A 23,530-nucleotide genomic window follows, 5' to 3' on the forward strand; every position below is an offset into this window, starting at 1 on the left:
ACTTCAAGCAGATAACCGACATTGAGCATGCCTGGTTAATTGCGCGGGCCAATACCAGTTATTAGAGCAGTGACTAAGATACTATATACATGGAGGCTAGGCGTGACATAGTAGGTCTTTTGCCTTGGTTGGGAATGCCTCCATAGCCTAGCATGGGATTCTAGCCAAAAGGAGCTAGAGTCATTCCCAAGTCGGCATCTCTGTACATCTACGTTAGAAAGTCATGTCGCAAGATTCGGCCGGGCTAGCTTCAGACGGATTCTCGTTCGAAAGTGGTAGGCAAAATTTATTAGCTCGCTAGATAGCATATCCAAGTGATTACAGTCACACTGATAAAGAAAGCAGCAAGTGGGGAAGGAAAAGGGTATCACTCCTCGAACACCTAGCTTCAGTCGTATATCGTGAACCACCAGACCTGTGTGATCATGAAGCCCTAGTTCTGAATGTCAGATACCTTGCCAGTTGGATCACCGCCTGGTACACAAAGCCCAAGCCGCCAGAAATAGTCGCGATGTGCGAAGAACAGCTCCCACAGTCGGTACCTGGAGGGGATGAGATGCCAAGGCAGGCTGAATGGCGTCTGTAGTTGGTTACGATCCGCAACATCGGCATCTGCACTACTATGAGGATCCACATCTGCCAAAACGGCCTGATGGGGTGATTGGACTCGTTTTGATAGATGTTGCTTGGTCCAAGCGATATCATCCAACTCCTTCAGCATCAGCCCTACAGGTCCGTCCGCTCCTGCAATGCATCGAGCATCGTTGTCGCCCTGGCACAGTCTGATATCATGGGGCAGAGGCGAGAGCTCCTCCTTAGCGATAAATATCTCCCCCGCATGCATCTCATAACCCCATTCCTGCAATGGGAGTAGGGGCACCGGATCGTTGACATGTGTGACTCTTCGAAATCTTGGATCCAGGGCATCAGCTCCCAAGCCATCTAGATCGAAGATTCGATCCAGAAATCCCACAAAGGCCTTGTTTCCGATCCTTGGCTCTCCGAAAGTGGTCACTTGTGGATCCCACCCGCGCAGTTGCATTTCGACCCCGGCGAGGGCGGCGACCGCGCCACCGAGCGAGTGACCGACCAAAATCAAGCTGTAATCCGGGTACCGGGCCCTTGCCGCAGCTACGTGCTCGAGTACTATGGCGCGAGTGTTGCTCCAAGAGGCCAAAAAACCTGCATGGACCGTGCAGTTCAGACATTGTAACTGGTCGGACACTTTTCCATCCTCGGGATGATACGGTACATAGGCCTGAGGATAGGCGGATAGATCGATGATCGTGTTGGCGATCGAGTAAGTACCGCGAAAGGCAACGATGATGCGCTTCGGGAATGGTTCGTGGGAGAGGGCTATGTAGCCACAGGAATCGGAGAGGAAGGGGCCGGTATTCCATGTCTGGAGACGATGTAAGCGATCAAGCTTGAACAGAAAGGCAAAATGCAAGTGAGAGTCATTCAACATACGGTGACCAGTTCGAAGCCCTGGAATTCGCTACAATGACTGAGACACTTGAATGGCTTCCGAATTTCAGTGGTCCCAACGCAGTACGAGACATCGACAATACGTGCAAGCTCTTCAAGTGAGCCAAAGAGTTCCTCAGATATCTGCTGCTGTTGCCCTTCATCATCCCTGCCGAATATTGCACCATGCACTCTCACAAGGAAGAGGCAGGAAAAGCAGGCGAAAATAGTGAGACAGACCAGGCAATACTTGTGAAGCATGATTGAATAAACACCCCATACCATGAGTCTCAGTCTCCTGGGCTACAGAACATCGTTGACTGTGCTCTCTATCAACAGCGGGACAGGCACTTTGCTCAGACCTCGGCCTTCCAGGAAGATAGTGACAATGGGGCTCGTGATGTGCCATCATGATTCGTGACGTTTTTTTCGAGAATCTGGGGTAGTCAGGTGACTCCGATCCATATCAGTTATCCACATGGCTCCACTGCCCGAAACGTGCTAGTGGAGCTGTCCAATGACGTATGGGTTGCAGTACAACTGGTCCCTGATGACTGCTGGTCTCTCTGCCTCTCTGGGTTATTACAAACAACGAACAATAATAATGCGGAGAGGAAATCGACCGTTTTGTAGTACAATTTCCAGTAGCTGTATAATGCTCATTGAATATTTACATATGTTTCTTGCGGGCTGATAAACCTGTCCATGTCGATTGTCTACTGTGATGAAAGTATGAATTGGTGATTGCTCATGGATACCAAACTTGTTCAACGGAGTCTATATCAGCCATGTCCAACTATTCGGGTGCCGAACTCTAGTATAGACCATTTCAGAACAACGTCGACTACGTTGTTGAAGAAGTATGGTAAGTGTGGGCGGACATCTAGATGGTCCAGACCACGACACGACCATCAACTCCGCTCGCTAGCACGCGGCCGTTAGTGATACCCTTTAGGATAAGGCGAGTGCCTCATAATGGAGCATGTATAACTTACTGCTAAACTGGTGGACCGCACCGCCCGTCTCTTCATACACCCTGATCGTGTTGATGGTGTTCTGATGGATCGTCTTAAGCTGTGTGTCCGCGTGAGTCTGTCCCTTGAGATCCATCTGGCGGAACATATTGAGGGCCGAATCGTCCCGCACACTGCCAGCTCCGGCTCCCGTCTTGCTCTCGATAGCACCTGCCAGCTTCCACCCGCTCTCATCACCGCTGAAGCGAAATGGCTCGCAATCCTAGAGACGGTCAGCACGATAGACTCCGCAACTACTACAATGGTCATTAGGTACTCACATGGCCGGCGGTAATAATCTCGTTTTCCCCGTTCCAAATCAGGCTAGTGAACGGTAAGAGGCGTGTGGTGATGTTCAACATGGCCCTAGGAGGTTGTTCGGGGGCACTGGGATAAACAACAGTGACACTGCTGTCATGACCAGTGAAAGCTAGAGCGTTTCCACTAGGGGAGAAGCTCACGGCATGAATCCATCCAGCCGAGTCGTTAAGAAACTCCCCGCAGACTGTGTTGAACGGAAGACGTTCTCCCCAAGCGCTTGGCTCGGGGCGCGTGTCGATACCTTTGATAAAACTGGAGAAAACCCGTGCATGAGAGTCCGTCGAACCCGCGGCCAGCAGAACGGAGTTTGGATGCCACGCGAGAGTAGTGATGGTGCTCCGAATAGGCTTCTTCAGGTGCTTTGAAATCCACCAGTCGTTCTCCTCTTCAAAGTAGCAGACGGCAATGACGCGGGCTCCCGAGCCAACGGCGAATTTCTGCTCTGATGGGGACCAACGCACAAAAGTTGCAGCTCTGTTGATCCGGAGAAGAACTAGAGTCGGCTTCCAACCCGTCGGAGTTTGTTCCCAAACATAAGCATTACGATCTATACGCGAGGAGTAGGTTAGCTGGTGCTGGAGGTCAGGATGGGTGCGCATTTGTGAAGGACAGGGTACCTTGGGAACAAGTGACGATACGGCCACTATTGGGAGCAATATCAACGCTTGTCACGGTCTTTTCATGTCCCTTCAGTTCATCGGTCAAGGAGAACTTGTTGCCTGTTCGCTGATAAAGCTCCACATTGTTCTCCCGTGCAACGGCCAAGGTGTTCTTATCGCTTGAGAAGGAATGATCCGCAATTGGACTGTGAAACAAATGATGGACCTCAGGTGCAGACATGGTATTATGAACGACAGGAGGAGCTCTCTACTGTCATGTGAGAACGATGATTATTGGAGTGTTTGGGTACGGGGTAATCTAAGTAGAGCAACAACCTCGAATGGCTATGCGGGACAGGGGGAGATGACGAATGAAGTGGGCGTAGCGATTAGGTAACACATCACATGATTAAGGAGCTAAGGACGTCCACAGAGCAAAAGATGGGCGAATAGTGTCCATGCGTTGGAACGCGTCCAACAGTAACTACATAAGCTCCTCGAATTTTTTGCACGCCTCTACTCATTAACTCTCAGTATCTCGATCACCTCTTGGCTTTTTAAGTCATGTCTGCAAGAGTGGCCTCCGTACGCGGTGGCAATCAGAACAAATCTGTGCCTGCTGGCGTACCGAACCAAACGTCAGTCTCCCTGCCTTGGTCCTACTGCTAATTGGAATTGTCTGACAGAAAATCAGGCTATATTGTACCAATCTCCCAGACAAACTCCGGAAGTATGACTTACGGTTGTCGCTCTATACTCTTTTCTCCACCTACGGTACTGTCTTGGACGTCGTGGCCATGAAAACTGAAAAAATGCGCGGTCAAGCGCATATTGTGTTCAAGGATGTCCAGGCTAGCACACAAGCTATGCGCGCGTTACAGGGTTTCGAATTCTTCGGGAAAGAAATGGTAGGTGCTTTTTGATTCAACGGTCTTGCCATTGGTCTTAACACGGTGTATTTTCAGAAAATTGTCTATGCCAAAGGCACGTCGGATGCGATCGCCAGGCTACGAGGGACCTACAACGTCCCCACAACTACTGCTCCCCAAGCTACAGGTGCTTCCACAGATCTCCAGAAATCGATCTTCAGCGGTCCGCCTGGATCCACAGCACTGCCCCCGAAACCCGCGGGGCAGGTCAACGGCGAGGCCCAGGCAGCTCATGGAACTAAGCGGCCTCGTGAGGAAGAAAGTGATGAAGAAGAGGCACCGATGGACGAGGACAGTGACGTGCCAATGGAAGCCTCGTCAGATGAAGATTAAGAGCGCATGGTCACTTGCGGCTATCCCCGGTTCAGAGAGAGAGGGATCAGTAGTAGGAGGCAGCGCTAAAGACTTCTCGAAGCATCGTTTGCTTCACAATCCGCCTGATTTAACTCCGGGAAAGGTTCTTGCGTATCTGTTGCGAAAATTTCACACGGCAGTCGAAGACCAACGCAATTGCCTACCAGCCCAAGCCAGATGAGGAGATACGTTTCGGCAGTGATCTTTCGCCACCCCGAGATACGCATCATCGCATCTGCGGTGTTGCAAGGGTGAACGAAGAATGCCGGAACTCCAGATTCGGGATGATACTACAAAGTGTGAGCTCCGCAACGATCTGATATGCGAAAGAAAACAATAAAAGCACATGCACCTACGCCAACACTAATGCCACCCATGACACCCACACTTTGCAGTTCCTTTTTGTACTGGTCCGGTACCAGAAGGTGATAGACAGCGTCTATCCCTAGCGACTGTGGATGTCCATTGCGCCGTAACAGGAAATATAGGACGGGGACGCGGTATACGGGGGAGAGAAGGATATCATAATCTACATGTAATCCGGGACTCGTCTGGATTGTTCGAATCAGAGCTTCCTGGTGTTGGCTGTCAGATCATAGTGCAGATGTACATAGGAGCACATTCTCCACGAACAGGATCATCTTCGCACAAATTTGGTTCTTGAGACTCGCCCAGTTCTGGAGGTATGCCCTCAATGTGTTGGCTGGTGAGGTGTTCAATGCTTCGCGAAATTTTGAGAATAGCGCCAGTAGTCTAGAAGGTCGACAAAGTAAAGGATGAGAATATGACATCAGAAAGTCTAGCCTCACGGTCCAGGGTATTGACCGCTCGAAGAAGAGGCCTCTCAAGAGTAAGTTCTTACCTTTTGCACAAGCCTAACGGAGGACCAACGTACATGAACTGGATCGCTGGCCAGATCATGAACTCGACTCAGGAAGGCGTGACAGGCGCAGGCGAACTCCCCGGAGTTAGCGAGGGAAAGGCCGAAAGGGGGCCCTGGCTGGGCGGAGACGTCATGCGACTGCACGATCAGCAGAGACACGGTGTAGGCGAAGCTGGATAAGTAGGTAGCTAAGGTAGGCAGAGTCCTCGGTAGCCGACAAAAAGCGATTGCAGAAGCTCTTGCGTTGCAGTGCAGAATGCAGACGCACTGTACACCGACTCAGTTGCCACTGTCAATCCAGACTCCCGACGACGCGTTCAGAACTCTGGCCTGGCATATCAAGGATAGGTTGCTGTTTGCAGAAGTCCTTAGGCAGCTGTGTGGTAGGTATGCATTTGACCGTCCCCGGACTCCCAAGAGTTCAAAACAGAACCTCCGGATACGGAATGCTTCCGAACGCTAGGCAGACAGGGTCTGTACTCTGTGGTGATGCTCCTTCTGCTGTGTATGCAGCGTCTAGATAATTAGCAGTGGTGATGATTCATATAGCGGTTCAGGTTAAATATTATATGTTGTCATCCTAAAAAGCATTTGTCGTAGAAGAAAGAAGCGGATAGCATAGAATAGATGGGAGGAGTGGGTCGAGGAGGAAAATAGTTTTGAACCACGCAGTACCTAGGATTCAAAGATGATAATTGGATTATGAATATAACAATGGTATTATAGAATCGAGATCTTAGAACTATCCACTAATCTAATCTCGTCTAAAATCATCCTTTATGACCCGAGACATCCAGCAAACCGAGTCCACATAGTGAAGGTACATACAATGGAAGGTACTTCAGACGGCCCCCTTGCATCTGAGATTTTGTAAGCACGATCCTATGTAACACTTATCCAATGACATTGAAGATTGGGGATCAGAGCTCGATCTATCATCTATGTTTCTGAGAGTCGTGGTTGAGTCAGTGGTTGTTTCACTTTGCAGATGCTGTTTGCGACAACCTTTGATCTTCTTTCGGTTTTCAGACTTGCCCACCGCCACACCACCTAACTATCTACCTTAGTAGTCTAATCCCGCAGTCAAGGCCTAAATGAACTAACTGATAACCAATTGTCTACTCCAGGCTCTCCAATGTCTGCCTCTAGCTTAACTACCTATACTTACCTATCAATCAGGTAAAGCGTTGAAAAGCCGTAGAAGAATAGACAACAGCGCAATTTCCCAAGTCCGGTTACTCCCACTGTTCCAATTTCCTACTTCCAAGGTTGTTCTTGAGCTAACCTATCTACGTAACATTGTTGTTGCACGGATTCATGGTTCGATGGCGCGAAAACATGAGATAGGAGGAGAGTACGGAGGAGTACCTTTAGTCCTTTACCCACTCTCTAATAACCAACCAGTCAGCAGCCAGTACCTTGCCATGTTCCCGCTGGTTTCGAGCTTGATTCAGGAAAATTAATACCCTAGATAATCATTAGCTGTCAGCGTATGGATGGTTACATTAAATTTACTAAGTAACAAGTTGGAAGGATTTAAAGAAGGTTCTTTCTTTGTCCGTGTTCGGCGATGACGATGTCATCTTCTTGTCTCCATCGAAGCTACCTGACCTAAGGTGTTATTTTACCCCATGCACCATAGATTGGCATTTTATTTTCTAAAATGAATCGGATTATTAGAATGAATGGATGATACGATCATACAATGTCAATGTCAATGTCCTTGTCCGGTGGGTCCGCTTGCTGCCAAGGGCCAACGTTGACTTGTCGATCCATCTGGTGTCCCTCTCCTGCAACTGCAAGATTACTTGCTACCACTTAGCCTTACCAATGGTATGGACCAAGGTACCTTTCCTGTCTAGTTGGATACTACACTGCCTATTATTCCTGCCGCTGTACAAACGCATTCGTCATGCTTGTGTATTCTTTGCAGCTTTCTGGCTCATGGCAGCGCGTCTCATTTCTCTCTCTAGCTCAACGATGGATCTTAATATTCCCCCCACTGGCCCCTTCTTGTATATTTCCCTTTTGTTTCTTCAGGAGAAAGTTCGGGCTTTATTCGTGATTGATTGTCCTTCATCGTATTATCGTTGTTATGAGTGATACCCTTCTCTGACCTTAGTTGTTTGACCTTCTATCTTCTATACGAATACCTTGATTCCAATTCTGCTGTAACTGTCTCGATCCTGCCTATGCTTTGCCGCATGAGCCTGCTTTATATCTCAAGCTTCAGACATCTCGTCTTCTGCCCTTGATTGGTCACTTCCTTCCATCATCGTTGTTTCTTTGACAGCTGAGCTAATACGGCGATCTTTCGATCGCAGTGGGCCTAGCATTGTCTCGCCGGGTGTACGCCAGTTTCAAGGCAGTCCCCCTGACGTCGCGCGCTTGCAAAAAGAGAGATTGAGGAACTTTTGTCCTCTTCATAGTTTCGCACTTTCACTGGCCACCTTTCCGCGACAAGAAACTCTCAAATCTGGTCCAGAACACCCAGCTGGGTTGGCCGTCCCGTCTGCGTTTCCTATTTATTCCAGGTCGTGGACTCCTGAAGATCAGGGCCGATCGGCGCCAAACTCCCGTCATATTGATTTGCTGTCACAATTACAACATAAGCGGTTTGATAATCTCCGAAAACAGGTATAGGACCATAGGTACCTGCGGGCCGAGCTCCCTGGAACAACCGTCTTGGTATTTTAATCCTTTGCCTGGACAATTCATGTCCTTCATACGGCATATTTGAGCCTGGGAAGTCATTCCCCGCCAGAACTGCTTCCATCTCATTCACCAAGTCATGGGAAGCTCACACTCTGTTCAGAGCAGAGATGAGCGTCGCCGCTCCAACCGTCTCTCTAAACCTCCGACAAAAAATGCTACCATAAGCCCTACGAACCCAATTTCTCCTTGTCAACCTTCAGCGGTCACTAACGATGCCCTTCCCTGGCAGAACCCATGGACTGGCACCACGATCCCTGTTAGTCCATCGGTTCATGATCATCGTGCGCAGCGGTCGCAGTCGTTTCCGTCTCGTCCTCCTCAGTGTGAAGCGCCGTGGGGTCTTGCGAACGAGGTCAACGAAAGCTGTGTCGTCTTTGAGGAAACAGACGAGTCGTCTCCTCAGTCCCCATGCACGGACTTTGGTTCGCCGATCTCTTTGAGCAGGCGAACCTCTGCTCGACCTTCTAGACAGGCCCTTTTGCGACCAGCAACACTGCATAGTTACCACCACCTGTCATACGTCCAATCTGTGCACCCAACTAGGTCCTACTCAATGCACACACTTCCGGGCAAAGCCAAAGACTGCATGCATGATCGAGCCTTTGAAGAGGCAGCGTCGTCCAACACGCATTTCATGGTGGACAATCAAGGGTTTTCCTTGATGCGCCGAAGATCCCTCCTCACAAAACCTGGAGTTGCCACAAGACGATCTGTTAAAGGGGCCACCATTGGAAGACTTCCACCGTCGATCGACCAGGGATATGAGCATTCTTTCCGTCATGTGGACTCTCAACTTAGAGATCAGGATGTCGTCTGTACGCGATCGCGTACCCAGGTCCGCCCACCTACTCCGACCGATTCAGAGTACACACATCTGGGCAACCTCAAGCTCGGATCGCTGCGAGTTGTAAATGGCTCGGCATCACCGAGCCCAAGTGAACGATCTCGATTAGATGAGGCGCGAAGTCCGACCACTAAACCCGACGAGGATGCTGTGCAGTCAGCAGCATCATGGCGCAACCGAGCTGTAGGTCGAAACAATGCAGACGCGAGTCCTACCTCGGAATCGCCAGAGAACGCCACCTTGCGCTCTGTCCGTCGAGTAGTGGAAGAGTGTCTACAAGATGCGTCAGAAGGGCAACCCGTCAAGAAGCCGCTTGCGTCATTGTTGAGAATCCCGTCACTGTCGGACTCGAAGAAACTCGATGACTTTCCCGCCAGTCCTTTCTCATTCGAGAAGTCGCCTATAAATATATATCCTCACGGTCAAGACCCGTATCTGTTCTCTAAGGAAATAGACGATGAGGGCATATCAGTTCCAGACGATGGGGAAATTTTTGACCACCAAGCGATGCCAACTGCCACAGAGAAACCCGGCACAATGAGATCATCACCGAGACTCCACAGAAAAGCAGATAGCGGCTACAGTTCTGCAACCTCGGTTCGGTCTCTGCAGGATGCCCGTTCTCGAGCCTCTATCGATTCCCAAGCATCAAGAAGACATTCTCCAGACTATCACCCTTTCGCTCTTGGGGACACCGCGAAGACTTTCCAAATTCGGGAGGAACCGGACAATCAGCTTGTAATGCGCCGCCATGTGAGCCTTCAGGGCCACAGGGCGAGTTTGATGGCTGAAGCGAGTACAAGTACAATGTGCCATGAACCTCAAGAAACATCATCTTATCGCCGCAGTAGAAGCTCGTCGTACTCGGTTCCACAGAATCCCAATCGCACCTACTTTCGAACTCATTACTGTGCGCAGTTGCGCAACATTGAGCCGACTGTCAACCGCACGCCTCACTCATCGATACGTCAGATGGGACAGTCTGACCTGGAAGCGGCAAGGGGTGTTCGAGATAGAGAACACACTGCCCAGTCCAGTGACCCGTGTGATCTATCCGGTCACTCCGAATTGGACCACACAAAGGAGGTCGTTGACGACTTCAGATTCCAGAGCAAAAGGCTACTCAGGTCAGCATCTGAAAGTAACTTCGCCCATGATAGGGGCTCCAGATCCGCGAGCACTCGAGCTACGGACCCAAAAAGAAAGGCATGGGCCAGGATATGGTCGCAACGACCGGGCATCGAGGCCCCGCCTTTGCCTGTGTCTCCTATTTCGGGCACTTTCAAAAGCTCAGTGCACCAAGACCGCAGTGTCGCCGCATCAGAACCAGCACGCGGTCCAGGCCAAAGCCGGGGCATCGAGCTTCAGCACCGAAGACTGGTGATGGCGAAACCGCACGTCCAGAAACGTTCGGACATCTACCTTGCAACATCCCCGTTCATTTTGACTTGACTTGGCTATCTTATGTGCCCTTCGTTTCTCGATACATCTTTTCTTCTATCTTTTTCATTTCATGAGTTTCTTTTGACCCATTCTATCGGCGATCTAACTCTAGACGTCTCTCATTCCTCGGCTCTCATGTCGTACGTCAGCATTACACGTTTATGTCTTTATTGATTTCCTCACGGAGTTTGATATCCTGATGGGCATACGGTGTTTCCACGGTCTCTTCTCCTTTTTGAACATATGTTCCCGGTCATATCCAGCGTTGCATTTGCTTGATCGTTTGACATTACTGGATCAAGGTCTAATGGCGTTGGGCGAAAGTCTTGTTTTCCTTTTGTCCTCTCACGACTATCTTTGCCCTTTTTTTTTTTCTTTCCTTTCTTTTGTCCCTTTTCCTTCTGAAAGTTAATCGTCTCTGCGAAGATACATAGACATGAAGAACCGCTACCCTGGAGCATCACAACGGCCGATGAATCATGCATGGCCTGAAATATTTGAGATACCCGGATTTATGTGGAACTTCTTGCGTCAACGCACAATATGGCGGTGAAGCGTTTGTTCCCAATGTCAACAACACATAAGTTGAATGATGTATGATTAGTGTGGGTGGATTTACAGAAGCAACATGCAAATCCAAGTCCAGAGTCAAAAGTTGGCGAAAACCGAAGGGCCCAAGACTAGATGATCTTAAAGACATGGATATCCTATGAAGGTCCCTGTAATGGATTTACGGCATGATTGCGAGAATCGCTTTGGATCTATCTGAATCCTGCAGCAACACATGCATACAGTGTTCATGCATTGCAGGTCGAAGGAACATCTGGAAATTGAACCCAGCACTCGACACTCGCGCATATTGGTACATGTACATCGCCAATTGACCGACACATGCACACATGTAGAATACGATGATGCAGAACCCCGCTGGACATAACCATGACCACGGTAGCAGTTGCTAATGCCTTCTACTGCAGGTCGTGGATAGGCTAGCTGAGTGTTACGTATCCTCACGACGTACATAGCTTCTAGAACCCAGTGAGCAAATTTCCTGGCGTTGGTACAAAGAACAAGCTGTGACTTTTTGATACCTAATATGCATAGATCTGCACTGTTTGTTGTCGGTGGGATCTCGTAACCTCTTATCTTTCTCAAGCACAGCGGTCGCGCCATTCGCAATCCTCGAACCAAGTTTTGTAACTTAGTGAACGAGATAGCTGGAATGTGCAAGGCCAGCTGATGTTATATCTTAGAAGAGCTAGGTTTCATAGTTACTTTACTGTAGCATGTGCGAACTGGACAATAGTTGATCATGAATACTCATTCGTATAATTATGAAGATACCATAGCTATTATTCATCCAGGACATTAAGTAATATTGCAAGATGGGACCCCACGCCGGTATTGATGCGTCTGCATTGTGCAGAAGACATAATCGAGAAAACATCAATCATTGCATATCGTCGTTAGGCCAGCCAAAGACGTCGGACGAGTACACGCGGATTCGAAGCAGGAAACATGTCATGAGAAAACCGTGAATGTAAAGCTGTCTCTGATTAACCGTCTGTTTCACTCGACGCGGATTTTCTTCAACTTGGGCGCCGCCTCCTTTGGAACAAGTATCGAGAGGATTCCGTTTCTCAGACTTGCTTTGACGGCATCTTGGTCGACTCTGGTTGGGAAGGCAAAGGTTCGTTGGAACTCGCCAATTGAGCGCTCAGAGACCCAGAGCTTGTAATTTGCCTGGGTCTGTGAATTTGTAACAGCCTGCTCAGCTGGCTTAGCCGGCGATGTGACAGCAGACGAGGCATTGCCCTCTTCAGTCTCCTCTTCAACTGTAGGTTGACGGGACTTTGTGGATGAGCTGTCGTCCCCCGTCTCGGTGGCGGTGTCGTCGTAGTTGCGTTCTACGTGACCCTTGATCACAAGAGTCTGTGGATCACTGAACTCGATCTCGATGTCGCTCTGGTTGACGCCGGGAAGTTCTCCGTCGAGACGATATCCATCTGGGAACTCGCACACATCGAACTTAGGTGCGAATGTCCGGACGGGTGTGACCTTGCTCTTTGGGCGATAGGTACGATGGGTATCATAGTCATCCAATAGCTGGAACAAGGGAGCCAGGTCGGTCGAAAAGCATGGGAATGCCATTTCTGGTAGTATGAGGAAAAGTAGTGTATGTGGTTTCGCAAAAATGCAACTGGTGGCTAAGAGCGACAACGAAGGTAGCTTGAAGAATGTATTTAGTATCTTGCTTTGTTTCAATAATGTTTGTCTGCATTCTGATGCTCTACATTTAACGGGCTTTGAGTGGTTATTATAATGGTCGAATGTTATTCTAGAAAGCACTGGTATCTCCATGTTGTCGAGAAAGTGATGGGCATCTAGAAGACACCGGCATGTCCTGGCTGTTCGACGCGACGACTCGAATTCTCAAGATGCCTCTCGAGGTTTCGGAATTGGCCTCGGAAGATGCGAGAACCTTCCACGTTCGGATAAGTCACGTGATCGTCGTGAGATTCTGATGCATTGGCACAGGCTATCCCAATCCAATGACGCCGACCGTACAGTTGCATGGTCATGGTCGTTGGTAGCTTGCTTTGAGGATAGCCGGAGAGATCAATGCTTCTGTCGTTGTCGATCGCAAACTCTTTATGGCTGAACGCGCGCCGCGATTACCGGATGTTTCGGATACCAGGGGATGAATACATCTCAAGTTGCCTGTTCCCTTTGCGCAGTAGATATTCTATCGCACTAAAATCCTTCTTGCTGACGGACATGTTCTTTCGAAATTCTGCTCTGTTGGGGAGTTAGCGGATTTATTGAAGGAGTGCGTGCATTTCAAGATCTCTGTCAAACACACTGCTGGACTTTCTTCTTGATATACCTTGTGTACGCTTTGAAATTGCTCCGTGTTTCCTACAGTATCGGTTCGATCAGCCAAAAAGAAAGATATATTGACAAGTTCATTATGTAGCCTGGTGACTCGGTTATAGAACGTGTGCGTTAAAGAGGAGACTCACTGAAGGCTTTTTCCTGATTTCTCTCAGACACCTTCTATAGAGAGACAGGACCTCCCTCTGAAGACCTGATAGACGAGCCATCGGTTTGGATGGCGTATTATATTCTCGCTGGAAAACTTCTCAGTACGATTAGTCCTAGTCTGGTATTCGAACGAAGTTGAGTCATGAATGTTGGTTGTCCTTAAGGACCTGGTTTTAATGGTCAAGCGGCCATTGGCCCCGAAGATAGTTGCGGATGAAAGCTTAGCATCTCCAAAATTCCCTTGAATACGCCTCGAAACACAAGGCATGAATAGTCCTCGCACGGGAGCAATACTTGAAGAGATGCGGCCAGACAGGCATGGAAATGTGGAATGGTGAATGAATAAATTGCAGTCCACTAACACTCCCAACAACCACACATAATATTACAGAGAGCAAATCCGAATATTTAACAACGATCTATTTTAGTTTACAATCTGGATTTCCGCCGGTTTGGGGACAGGGGAAGCGGCTACTGAAGTAGCTCCTGTTCCGGCCGAGAAACCATGTACAGAGTATATATATCCCAACTTAGTCTATGTCCGAACCAGACCAACGATCCCACTTCGTACCTGTTCATTTACATACTCTGTATGCCAAGTGTATATACCCGCCCATCTACAACATCCAATTGATACACCCGGTTCTATGACCAATTAAAGACGTCAACATGTCTACGTTTTCTGTAAGTATGGAGCATTTGTCATCTATCCTATCTTACGGCTACACACGAAGACCAGCCTTTTTCCCTTCACTTCACTGGCAGGACAAGAATGGCTTCCCTTCATAATATCCCAATCCCGAAGTAGTACTGAATGGTCGTTCAATGCTTATCCATATCGCTATTCCCCGGACAGCGACTCATTCGATTCTTGGCCAAAGACGGCCATGTTTACTACGGTGATGCCATTCTCCCGGCGGGCGTCAGCGACCTTGCCAAAGTGACCAAGGCAAAGGTGATCCAGGGTGACATCTTCGGTCAGCACTATGTCACAGACCAGATCTCCGAGGTTAAGATGCTTCTTGCGCCTCTGGCCAGGAAAGATATTAGGACGGTCCGCTGCCTGGGTTTGAACTATGAGCAACATGCAAGAGAGTCCAACCTCCCCATCCCAAAATATCCAGTTCTATTCTACAAACCAGTCACGTCCATCGCGGGCCCCAGAGATGACATTCCGATATCTACTATGGCGCAAGAAAGCGAAGGTCTCGATTATGAATGCGAACTAGTTATCGTCATCGGCAAGGAAGCCAAAGATGTCCCTGAGAGCCGGGCTCTAGACTACGTGCTGGGCTACGGCGTAGGTAATGATGTCTCTCACCGGGATTGGCAGATCAAGCGAGGGGGCGGTCAATGGGGTCTTGGGAAAGGTTTTGATGGTTGGGCGCCGTTTGGACCAGGCATCGTGTCCTCGCGGTTGATCCGTGATCCCAACGCACTTCATATCTCGACGAGGCTCAATGGCCAGGTCGTTCAGTCTTCCTCTACTAAGGACATGATTTTCAGCGTTGCGAAGGTTGTGGCATTTTTGTCTCAAGGCACCACCCTGTTACCGGGGGACCTGATCTTCACCGGAACGTGAGTCTTTGCCTTACCATATTATTATTCCCATTCATGATACACTATTGAATCGAGGAAAAGCTAACTTGTTGCCTAATTGCAGACCGCAGGGCGTGGGCATGGGCCGAAAGCCCGCCCTCTGGCTGAAAGACGGTGATCAGGTTGAAGTGTCTCTTGAAGGAGTGGGATCATGCGTGAACCAAGTTGTCTTTGACAGGCTCTCTGCTAAGCTTTAAGGGTAACCATGTTCCTGTAGACTTTGATTACGACAGATCTGTAATTGACCTGCAAAGCTGAGTGAATAGCATAAGTGAAATGTTAGATATCATCAGTGTTTCTCAGAGATCGTCCAGGATGCTAGGCCCTCATCGTAGCGTCATCCTCTTATCAACTCTATCACCCCAGTGACTCTCGAGCGAGGGACTCCCGTCCGAAGATCAGTTAACCTGAGCTCCGTATCCCCTGATGGACTCGGCGAATGCCCAGCTCTGCTTCTCAATCTTCTGGTCCTCATGCATCTCCACTCCTTCCTTTGTAATCACTGCCAACGAGAATTTGTCGAGACTCCGTGCATCTCTGTACCACAAAACTTTGAGACACTCTTTCAACGCATTCACCGCCTCTTCTTTGGTAATTTCTTCAACAGGCCTTTCATCAGGAAACAGTCGACGAAGGATCGGAATAGCGAGATGGGCGCCGAATCCAGTAGCAAGGTGTGGCGCTGAAAATGTTGTTCCGAGCAAATCTGCAGAGCTCAAGAAAGGCTGGTTGTTACCGTCGAACCCAGCAACAAGGACTTGATTCCACAGTGGGTTGAACTCCGAACGTCGCTTGTAGAAGACCTTGGACAAGTAGGTATGGAGATTCTTCGCATTCAGCGTGTTTCCATGGGTTGAGTAATTCTCCCGGATATCAATCGACTCCAAAAGGCGGTCGATATGCTGCATGTCAGACACGTCACCACTGAATCCGATGACGGCAGATTCACCGAATACACGTAGACGCTTGACGTCCGAGAATCGAGCAAGAGAGCCATATGATGCTATTGACAGGTTCTTCAGGTCAGTTATGTGTGTGCCGCAAAGCAGATCCCCCTTTTTTACTTACCCAAGTTATCGGCGGCGATTGCAACTCCTCCATTGAACTTGACCGCTACTACCGACGTGCCCGTCACAGCCGGAGACTGAGTATGTGACTTGGGGCCAGAAGTCTGAAGGTATGACGGATTGTAAGGCCCATATACATCGTTCCTTGGCTTTTGGGAGGGAGACTTATTAGTACTACAATAAGAACCGGGGGGATAGGGTACTCACTCGGCCCCAGGCTTCAGGAAAATGATTCATGATGGAAGCTGCACTTAAGCGTTTCGTCGAGAGGATGCGAGCTAAACTCAGTTGAAGTGAAATGAAAAACCTGTAGCGAGAAGAGGTACGCAGCTTATTTAGCAGGAGCAAGGCAGTTAGATTAGAGAGTTATCAGGATTGCGATGATGCAGGGTTCGGTCGAGCTAGGCAGGAGAGCTTACGGAGCTCTGGTTACGTTAGCACCTTATGTCACCAATCGGTGGACACGCCCCGCGCGGCTATACGTTAACACCGTCAATCCATACAAAGCTGTTGTCCTCACCACAAATGCATTAAAACCATGAGATCAGAAGAGAGTCCCGATAAACATGATAGGATAGTGGATATATCTCTATGAATCAATTCTCAAATGTGTAGGATTCCTGGAAGAACCTTAAATGACCCGCTGATCTCCTAGCTACTCTTTCAATCCAAAGTACTCTGGATGTCTGAGAAGTTCATGCCTTTCCCCATTGATTCTACATATACATCCACAGATAGATCACGTAATGCTGGAGTCCATGGTAACGGAAGGCACAAAATCAATGTTTTCCCTCTGTCCCGTGCGCCTCCTTTCTTCCAACTTCTTGTTACTTTCTTTCTGTGACTTCAACAGTTCCTCCTTGTAAGCCCAGCTCGGTAAGCCAGAGGGATTCCACAATTCAGCAGGCAAAGAAGTATTGTATTGCGCTTGCTCGTCAATCCCTGCATGATCCATCAATTTTCGTAGGAGACTGGGGTTTCTGAGTGACGATGAATTTGCTAACTTCTCATGAAAATGTGTACCCTGCTTTTTCAATGACAGAAAATGGGTAAACTTCGCATTAGCCATCGGCTCGGGTGAGCCAGGAGGAGACGGGGGAATGTCCAGATTGGCCACGGGAGGTAGAGTTAGATCATGAATCAATGTGCGTGCTGCTGAGGCAGGGGACAATTGCGCATCATTTGAAAGTTTGTCTGCAGAAGATGGAGCTTCATCGTGCAACGGTCCCATAATGGGCCCACTAAGTGCTTTGGGAGGAGCTTCATCTGTTAGATTACGGTTGCTGGTGTTTTCCGTTTGAGCTATATCGTGTATCAGGCATTGTCCCAGCTAGAGAATACCCGGGAGAAGAGGCAGCTTACTTATACGCCCTGTGGTCTTTGATGCTTCAGTTCCCTGGTTCTTGTGCTCGATCTGAAATTCAATATTAGCAACAGATATCAGACGTAGCGATCCAAAGCGTATACATTCGGAGTTGGTGAAGAATGTCTGGATTCACCCTCATCCTCGCTACTGCTTTGATATGCGCCGAGACCCAGCAAGCTCGTCATTCTTCAAGTGTAGGGATGCTGTTCGAGAGGCTCCTCAACCGTCCGTTTCTTACCGGTGCACAAAATTAAAGCCTTCACCGAATAAATCAATCCAGACAGGGATACTTGGTACTCAAATCAGCAAAAGCTATGTTTATTTCCGATTTTCACTCTGTGCCAGTTTAACCAACTCAAGCAAATCAGCCACATCAAGCCACCTGTGGCGGAAGCTACTGAATTAGCTAAGCAGAAGGCAGCTACAGCATCGCGTCAGATACCATTACTTAGTGTGACCAACCTACATCCTCACCAGCAATCAGACTCACCCTCAAGATCGCACAAATTAACAATACAGCGGCCATCGTGTCCATAATATTATACATCTGACCTCTTTTTGCTTTGCATTCATCAAGCCAATCCTCAACGAAGATGGCCTCGATCATGGCTCACGACCCTCAAAGTGAGGCCATGGGATATTCCTTTGCTCAACCAAACAGCTCCGCAATCAGAGAACACTCATTCTACCCGTATGCAACAGGATCACTCTACATGATTGTCTGAACCATCACTGACTTCTGATCTAAGATATACCGACAATGGCGGCTCTACCCTAGGAATCACAGGTTCCGATTTTGCGATTCTAGCGGGTGACACTCGTTCTGTTGCAGGTTACAACATTAATTCTCGCTACGTTCCCAAGGTTTTCAAGATTGGAGGTGATGCTGAGACAGGGGAGGGTGCCCACATTCTGCTCTCGGTCGTGGGTTTCGCCGCAGATGGTCAAGCACTCAAGGAGCGGCTAGATGCGGTGGTAAAGATGTACAAGTACCAGCATGGAAAGCCCATGTCTGTACGAGCTTGTGCTCAACGGCTATCGACTATTCTTTACCAGAAGCGCTTCTTCCCTTACTATGTCCATGCGATCCTTGCGGGCTTGGATGAGGAAGGTAAAGGGGCGTTGTACAGCTACGATCCAGTGGGCTCGTACGAAAGGGAGCAATGCCGGGCAGCAGGATCGGCAGCGAGCTTGATCATGCCGTTTTTGGACAATCAAGTTAATTTCAAGAATCAGTACATCCCAGGCAGCGGGGAAGGACATGCCCTTGAGCCCAAGAAGGCGGAGCCATTACCAAGGGCGACAGTCGAACAACTAGTTCGGGACGCGTTCACTAGTGCTGTTGAGAGACATATCGAAGTTGGAGATGGTTTACAGATGATGGTGATCACTCAGAGAGGGATAGAAGAGATCTATACACCTTTGAAGAAAGACTAGAGGGGTTACTGTTGAGGATCCTCACTTGTTCTGTCTTACTCATAACAGTTCATTCAAATATGTAATGACAGCATGAGAGGGAATATCTTTGCTTGGGAACAACATTTTTTTATAAACATCACATCAAATGTATCGCATTCGAACACTGGCTACCATAACCCTAAACGCCCATGTCATGCCAAGTAAGGTTGTCGTCAAACCGAGGAAGAAAGTAACAAAAGAATTTAGGTATCAAAATCGCTCCTTCATGCGAGATGCCACTTTACGCAAGTTTCCATACACCTTACCCTATTATGTATTAGCAGTTGCTCTTCAGACGGGAAATACGACGCAACAACGACTTACCGGAGGACTACCCAAGATCAGAGAAACAATGGCTTCTTGGGCGATTCCCAAATCTCTAAATCTGCCCAAAATGGTAACTTTTGTGCCCTGAAGCACAACCCGTGTTCGGCTTGCGTTTTCGATGGCAAACTTGGTCTTCCCATCCTTGCCCGCAATTCGCCCAATAGCGCGACTGAGATGTTCTCCATTCAACGAAGCCTTGACATCACGGATCTCAAATGAGCGAATATACAGATCGTCAAGCCTCAATAAGGCAATGGCATCGTCGACATCAAATCCGAGTGTGAATGCCTTTACGAAATCTTCGCCTTTCTGTAACGCTCCTGTGTCGGTGGTGAATTTAGAGGTACGCAGTTCGACCGCTCGGTTCTTGATGTTCATTCGCACTTGTAGTTTGAGATGCTCAACCAGGGGCGGGTAAATCTTGGGCCAATTTGCCTTTAAAGGCGTCATACGGTGAGGAGGAACTGGCACCTTTCGAGTCTCAACTCGCAGTACGGTCCCGGCATCCGCTATTGGTGTAAACACTGGTCGGCTCTCTTCATCAATGCGCATGTCGCTGTCCTGGGCGGACTCGGTGGGAATCAGAGATGATGCTTCTCCCTGGCCGGATGCTTGTGCATCTATCAAAATCTCATCGTCTCGCTCTTGAGATTGTTAGGCGATTTGTACGGATGGAGTCAATGACTGAACAAACCTGAAGAAAAAGCCAAAGATGGCTCTTCGGCTGAGAGTGGCTCATCAGACTTTCGAAGAAGCGCTGTCGGTGCTGGCATTCTCGTCGTCTATCTATCGCTATCTCGAGTATTAAATCTCTGTAGATAGGATTCGCTGACGATCACCTGAGGGGCTTGTTATCGCAAATTTTATGGGCAGTGGTAGGGAAATCTGCATGTGGGTCGTGGATTTTTCAGTTGCAAACGAGACAAACATCTGGTGTGCGGGATGATTTCATGGAAAGATTCACGTCCGGGCAGCGGCGAGAAGCTTCTCAAAAGTGTCATATTTACATCTCTACTTTTCATCGTGGAACTTAAGTCCAAGTATTTCCCACCTTATTTTGCTCCTAACCTTTGCAGCCTTTTATACTACAAAGGTTATTTCTACATCCTCTTTCTGTGGACTGAAACTTCTTTTTATAAGGAAATGTTCAGAATGTGACGGCATCATGTCCTTCAACTTCGGACGCAGGCTGTACACCAGTATCTGGGACACAGCACATCCTCTGCTTGGGCGTGAGCTCCTGAACAGCCGCATGACCTTTTTCTTCGAATCACCGAGCACAAGAAATTGGTTCCGAAGATTTCTGTTCAATACCCATGTGCGGAAGATATCATCATTGCCGCCGCGGACGAGACATATTACCAAGCGCTTTGCATCTGGTAGCTTTCTTATGCTCGGGGTTTCCCCGAGTCCATGTGCAGTAGAGGCTGGAACATCTTGCGCAATCGGTCCAGAGAAATTTATCTCGCAAAATCACTTACTGGATAGGAAGTTTGTTTGCGCGTCACTTTACACATGGAAAAGAGGTTTGCACACAAAAAAGGATGATTGGACAAAGTCAGAACACTCGAATGAGCCTCTCGGCAATGATAACAATACATCTCCCTCTCCGTCTCGGGAAACTGCGGATAGCGATACTCGGTCTGGGAATTTGAAGCCAAAAGAGGAGCACTTTGAGGGATTCACAAGCCGGCACATCATGAACCGTCTACCCCACATGTCACATCTGCATCGACCTACGAAAGAAGAACTGCTAGCTGCAGCCAATGGCTTTTGGTCTCGTTTGAAAGTACGGTTCAAGTGGTTCTCTATCCGTAGCGTCCGTCCCTTCAATTTTGACGAGATTACTGCACTCTTTTCATGGGTGCTGCTGGGTCATGTTGTATGGATCGTCCTAGGGACCACCACGTTCTTCTCGCTGTTGATAATCGCGATAAATACGGTGCTGGCTCAAGGTATGTTTCAAGGCATTGCCCGACGGCCTAACTGGAACTATATGTGCTAACGTCTATAAGAAACACTGGCAGGGTGGGTGGGCAATTACCTCACCAAATCATCGGGTGTGAAGGTTGTCTTTGAATCCGCTATTGTGCCTAAATGGAAGGACGGCGTCATAACCTTCAAAAACGTGTTCGTCTCGAGACGACCGGGACAGGGAACAGGGCACGTCAGTAAGGGTTCGTCGAAGACGGCAGCTGCCGTAGCTGCCGCTGCCGCCCTGAGCGGGAGTTCTAGCCCTGAGCCATTTCCGGATCACCAATCGATACCTGATGAGGAGGACACGAATTACACACAGTTTGACGTGTCCATTGAGACAGTTAACGTTACATTGTCTTTCACGAAATGGATCAATGGAAAAGGGCTTCTGCGCGACGTCGAGGTCAAAGGAATTCGAGGAGTTGTCGACCGAAGATCTGTGCATTGGTCGGACGACCATTTGGATCCAAAATCTTATCGACACGAACATCATCCTGGAGATTTTGAGATTGACTCGTTCAAGATGAGCGATGTCCTTGTTACGGTCTACCAGCCGGGTAACTTCAGACCTTTCTCTGTGAGTATATTCTCATGCGATCTTCCACAACTGAGAAAGCAATGGCTTCTCTATGACTTCATGTCGGCGAACATGATGACAGGGTCTTTCGACAATTCCTTGTTCACTATTCACCCGCGGCAAAGTCACAGCTTTGCGGGTGCCGAGATGGATAATAAAATTGAAGCGGATGGCAAACCCAGCCCATGGAAAAAGCACAGCAGGATACGAATCGATGGGTTAAACATCGATCATCTCAATCGGGGGTACAAGGTCCCTTTTCTTGGATACATGAGGGAACCGTTGATATCGTTGCCGACATCATGTTTCCAGCGGAAAATGACGAAAGTCTGGCGCAAGTAATGGCCGGCCTTTACGATCGGTTAGAAGCAACCGTCATATCCAACCAATATCATGAATCAGACTCAGGCCGTCAACCTGGAATGGACGATACTGCTTCGAGCGACGATAGACGCTTTTTAGTCACTGATCTGCGGCTTCAGTTGAACAATGTTAGGGCAGTGGTGCCTTTGTTTACCCGAGATCTTTCGTACATAAACAACGCGCTGATACGCCCCATTGTGGCCTACATCAATTCGAGGCGAACTTTCATTCCCATCCATTGCCGTCTTGTCAAACGACTTGCAGACTTTGACGGTAGTTGGACGACCTTTGACAGCGGGCTCATGGATGACCTTTCGGCCGCGGTAAGACTCCCACGCGCGATTGGTATTTATAAATACTGATTCGTTTTGTTTTCTATAGGTATATGACGCATTTGCGCGGGACGTGGTTGATGAGCAAGCGCGCAAACGGCGCTTCAAGAAGGTTGGCTTCTGGTCTCTTCAGCTGGCCGCTCAGGCAATATTCATGGGAATGGCGGGAAATATAGCATGAGTTATGTATGTATCATCTTATGTATTTCTATGGCGTTACACTGGGTTTCTGGGAAGGAAAGCAGATCATTGCGGCACGGGGCGTTATAGAGACAATCCCCTCCAATTTTATATCAAGCCCTCTAAGGACAGACCAGACCTGTGTACTAGTCCTTTTCCCTGTTAAACACTTACTGTTTAGAGCAAACCCTCGCTTTCTCCTTTTGGACTTGTTACCAGTGTCTCATCTCTCTGTGTTGAGCCCCGAGATTCTACAGCTAGTAATGGCCAAGATCCTGGAAAAAGACACAGTAAGCATCAAAACAATTCACAGATGCCAGTGTTGTTTCAGTAATAATGACCTTAGATGGTAAAATGCAGGAGACATCGTCTTCCTTGTCCATATTAGCAGGTAGCAACATAGTATGATCAAAGTTACTTATAGAGGTCATTATAGAGTAATATGGCTCCCTTCCTGACCATGCTATAAATCATTCATAGGGTAATAATGATCAAAAACACGCCATAATAATAATAAACTAATATCATCCTTGCTCTACATCTGACTTTAATTGCCAGACTGTAATACTTCTCAATGGATAGACATTGTGCTAGTTTCTTCTTTTGGAAAGGACCATGTCTTTATCATGTACTTCATTTCATCTCAGTGATGCCAGCCTGAGATATTTCAG

General features: G+C 48.4%; 13 protein-coding genes across 13 annotated transcripts; 5 read left to right on the forward strand and 8 right to left on the reverse strand.

Moving 5' to 3' along the window:
- Positions 1 to 99: 99 nt before the first annotated feature.
- On the reverse strand, positions 100 to 1,867 carry P174DRAFT_142509 (lipase family protein). Its single transcript, XM_024821136.1, has 2 exons — positions 1,471 to 1,867; positions 100 to 1,402 (listed from the first exon to the last, which is right to left on the reverse strand). Exons 1-2 carry the CDS (start codon positions 1,750 to 1,752, stop codon positions 434 to 436), a joined length of 1,251 nt encoding a protein of 416 aa, XP_024684327.1. The 5' UTR covers positions 1,753 to 1,867; the 3' UTR covers positions 100 to 433.
- A 219-nt stretch (positions 1,868 to 2,086) lies between these two features.
- P174DRAFT_440341 (WD40 repeat domain-containing protein) lies at positions 2,087 to 3,731 on the reverse strand. Its single transcript, XM_024827031.1, has 4 exons — positions 3,419 to 3,731; positions 2,762 to 3,348; positions 2,463 to 2,703; positions 2,087 to 2,391 (listed from the first exon to the last, which is right to left on the reverse strand). The coding sequence occupies exons 1-4, from the start codon at positions 3,639 to 3,641 to the stop codon at positions 2,351 to 2,353; spliced, it is 1,092 nt and encodes a 363-aa protein (XP_024684328.1). The 5' UTR covers positions 3,642 to 3,731; the 3' UTR covers positions 2,087 to 2,350.
- Positions 3,732 to 3,964: 233 nt separating this feature from the next.
- P174DRAFT_419641 (U2 snRNP complex subunit MSL1) lies at positions 3,965 to 4,662 on the forward strand (the record flags this gene model as incomplete). The annotated part of the gene is made up of 3 exons (XM_024824796.1): positions 3,965 to 4,038; positions 4,095 to 4,308; positions 4,366 to 4,662. The coding sequence occupies 3 exons, from the start codon at positions 3,965 to 3,967 to the stop codon at positions 4,660 to 4,662; spliced, it is 585 nt and encodes a 194-aa protein (XP_024684329.1).
- A 65-nt stretch (positions 4,663 to 4,727) lies between these two features.
- P174DRAFT_511436 (ATG3/ATG10 family protein) lies at positions 4,728 to 5,903 on the reverse strand (the record flags this gene model as incomplete). The annotated part of the gene is made up of 6 exons (XM_024831790.1): positions 4,728 to 4,973; positions 5,040 to 5,258; positions 5,317 to 5,436; positions 5,546 to 5,679; positions 5,711 to 5,738; positions 5,880 to 5,903. 6 exons carry the CDS (start codon positions 5,901 to 5,903, stop codon positions 4,728 to 4,730), a joined length of 771 nt encoding a protein of 256 aa, XP_024684330.1.
- A 2,931-nt stretch (positions 5,904 to 8,834) lies between these two features.
- P174DRAFT_367572 (uncharacterized protein) lies at positions 8,835 to 10,577 on the forward strand (the record flags this gene model as incomplete). The annotated part of the gene is made up of 1 exon (XM_024822182.1): positions 8,835 to 10,577. The coding sequence occupies one exon, from the start codon at positions 8,835 to 8,837 to the stop codon at positions 10,575 to 10,577; it is 1,743 nt and encodes a 580-aa protein (XP_024684331.1).
- Positions 10,578 to 12,137: 1,560 nt separating this feature from the next.
- Positions 12,138 to 12,719, reverse strand: P174DRAFT_430073 (Hsp20/alpha crystallin family protein; the record flags this gene model as incomplete). The annotated part of the gene is made up of 1 exon (XM_024825606.1): positions 12,138 to 12,719. The coding sequence occupies one exon, from the start codon at positions 12,717 to 12,719 to the stop codon at positions 12,138 to 12,140; it is 582 nt and encodes a 193-aa protein (XP_024684332.1).
- A 510-nt stretch (positions 12,720 to 13,229) lies between these two features.
- Positions 13,230 to 13,730, reverse strand: P174DRAFT_440345 (succinate dehydrogenase assembly factor 1). Its single transcript, XM_024827032.1, has 3 exons — positions 13,592 to 13,730; positions 13,456 to 13,487; positions 13,230 to 13,367 (listed from the first exon to the last, which is right to left on the reverse strand). The coding sequence occupies exons 1-3, from the start codon at positions 13,670 to 13,672 to the stop codon at positions 13,244 to 13,246; spliced, it is 237 nt and encodes a 78-aa protein (XP_024684333.1). The 5' UTR covers positions 13,673 to 13,730; the 3' UTR covers positions 13,230 to 13,243.
- A 498-nt stretch (positions 13,731 to 14,228) lies between these two features.
- P174DRAFT_440347 (fumarylacetoacetate hydrolase family protein) lies at positions 14,229 to 15,735 on the forward strand. Its single transcript, XM_024827033.1, has 3 exons — positions 14,229 to 14,297; positions 14,462 to 15,191; positions 15,277 to 15,735. The coding sequence occupies exons 2-3, from the start codon at positions 14,629 to 14,631 to the stop codon at positions 15,407 to 15,409; spliced, it is 696 nt and encodes a 231-aa protein (XP_024684334.1). The 5' UTR covers positions 14,229 to 14,297; positions 14,462 to 14,628; the 3' UTR covers positions 15,410 to 15,735.
- pre4 (proteasome core particle subunit beta 7) lies at positions 15,611 to 16,516 on the reverse strand (the record flags this gene model as incomplete). Its single annotated transcript, XM_024825607.1, has 3 exons — positions 15,611 to 16,215; positions 16,281 to 16,428; positions 16,487 to 16,516. 3 exons carry the CDS (start codon positions 16,514 to 16,516, stop codon positions 15,611 to 15,613), a joined length of 783 nt encoding a protein of 260 aa, XP_024684335.1.
- Positions 16,517 to 16,892: 376 nt separating this feature from the next.
- On the reverse strand, positions 16,893 to 17,979 carry P174DRAFT_404681 (HCNGP domain-containing protein). Its single transcript, XM_024824048.1, has 3 exons — positions 17,747 to 17,979; positions 17,642 to 17,693; positions 16,893 to 17,581 (listed from the first exon to the last, which is right to left on the reverse strand). Exons 1-3 carry the CDS (start codon positions 17,828 to 17,830, stop codon positions 17,019 to 17,021), a joined length of 699 nt encoding a protein of 232 aa, XP_024684336.1. The 5' UTR covers positions 17,831 to 17,979; the 3' UTR covers positions 16,893 to 17,018.
- A 127-nt stretch (positions 17,980 to 18,106) lies between these two features.
- Positions 18,107 to 19,234, forward strand: prs3 (proteasome core particle subunit beta 6). Its single transcript, XM_024827034.1, has 2 exons — positions 18,107 to 18,336; positions 18,395 to 19,234. The coding sequence occupies exons 1-2, from the start codon at positions 18,239 to 18,241 to the stop codon at positions 19,080 to 19,082; spliced, it is 786 nt and encodes a 261-aa protein (XP_024684337.1). The 5' UTR covers positions 18,107 to 18,238; the 3' UTR covers positions 19,083 to 19,234.
- On the reverse strand, positions 18,895 to 20,316 carry P174DRAFT_440351 (pre-rRNA-processing protein PNO1). Its single transcript, XM_024827035.1, has 3 exons — positions 20,125 to 20,316; positions 19,428 to 20,074; positions 18,895 to 19,370 (listed from the first exon to the last, which is right to left on the reverse strand). Exons 1-3 carry the CDS (start codon positions 20,201 to 20,203, stop codon positions 19,314 to 19,316), a joined length of 783 nt encoding a protein of 260 aa, XP_024684338.1. The 5' UTR covers positions 20,204 to 20,316; the 3' UTR covers positions 18,895 to 19,313.
- A 103-nt stretch (positions 20,317 to 20,419) lies between these two features.
- P174DRAFT_511445 (mitochondrial distribution and morphology protein) lies at positions 20,420 to 23,146 on the forward strand. Its single transcript, XM_024831791.1, has 4 exons — positions 20,420 to 21,385; positions 21,446 to 22,236; positions 22,260 to 22,670; positions 22,729 to 23,146. Exons 1-4 carry the CDS (start codon positions 20,596 to 20,598, stop codon positions 22,858 to 22,860), a joined length of 2,124 nt encoding a protein of 707 aa, XP_024684339.1. The 5' UTR covers positions 20,420 to 20,595; the 3' UTR covers positions 22,861 to 23,146.
- Positions 23,147 to 23,530: the final 384 nt, after the last annotated feature.

Source organism: Aspergillus novofumigatus, assembly GCF_002847465.1.
Source record: "Aspergillus novofumigatus IBT 16806 chromosome Unknown P174scaffold_3, whole genome shotgun sequence".
Classification (NCBI taxonomy): Eukaryota; Fungi; Ascomycota; class Eurotiomycetes; order Eurotiales; family Aspergillaceae; genus Aspergillus; species Aspergillus novofumigatus.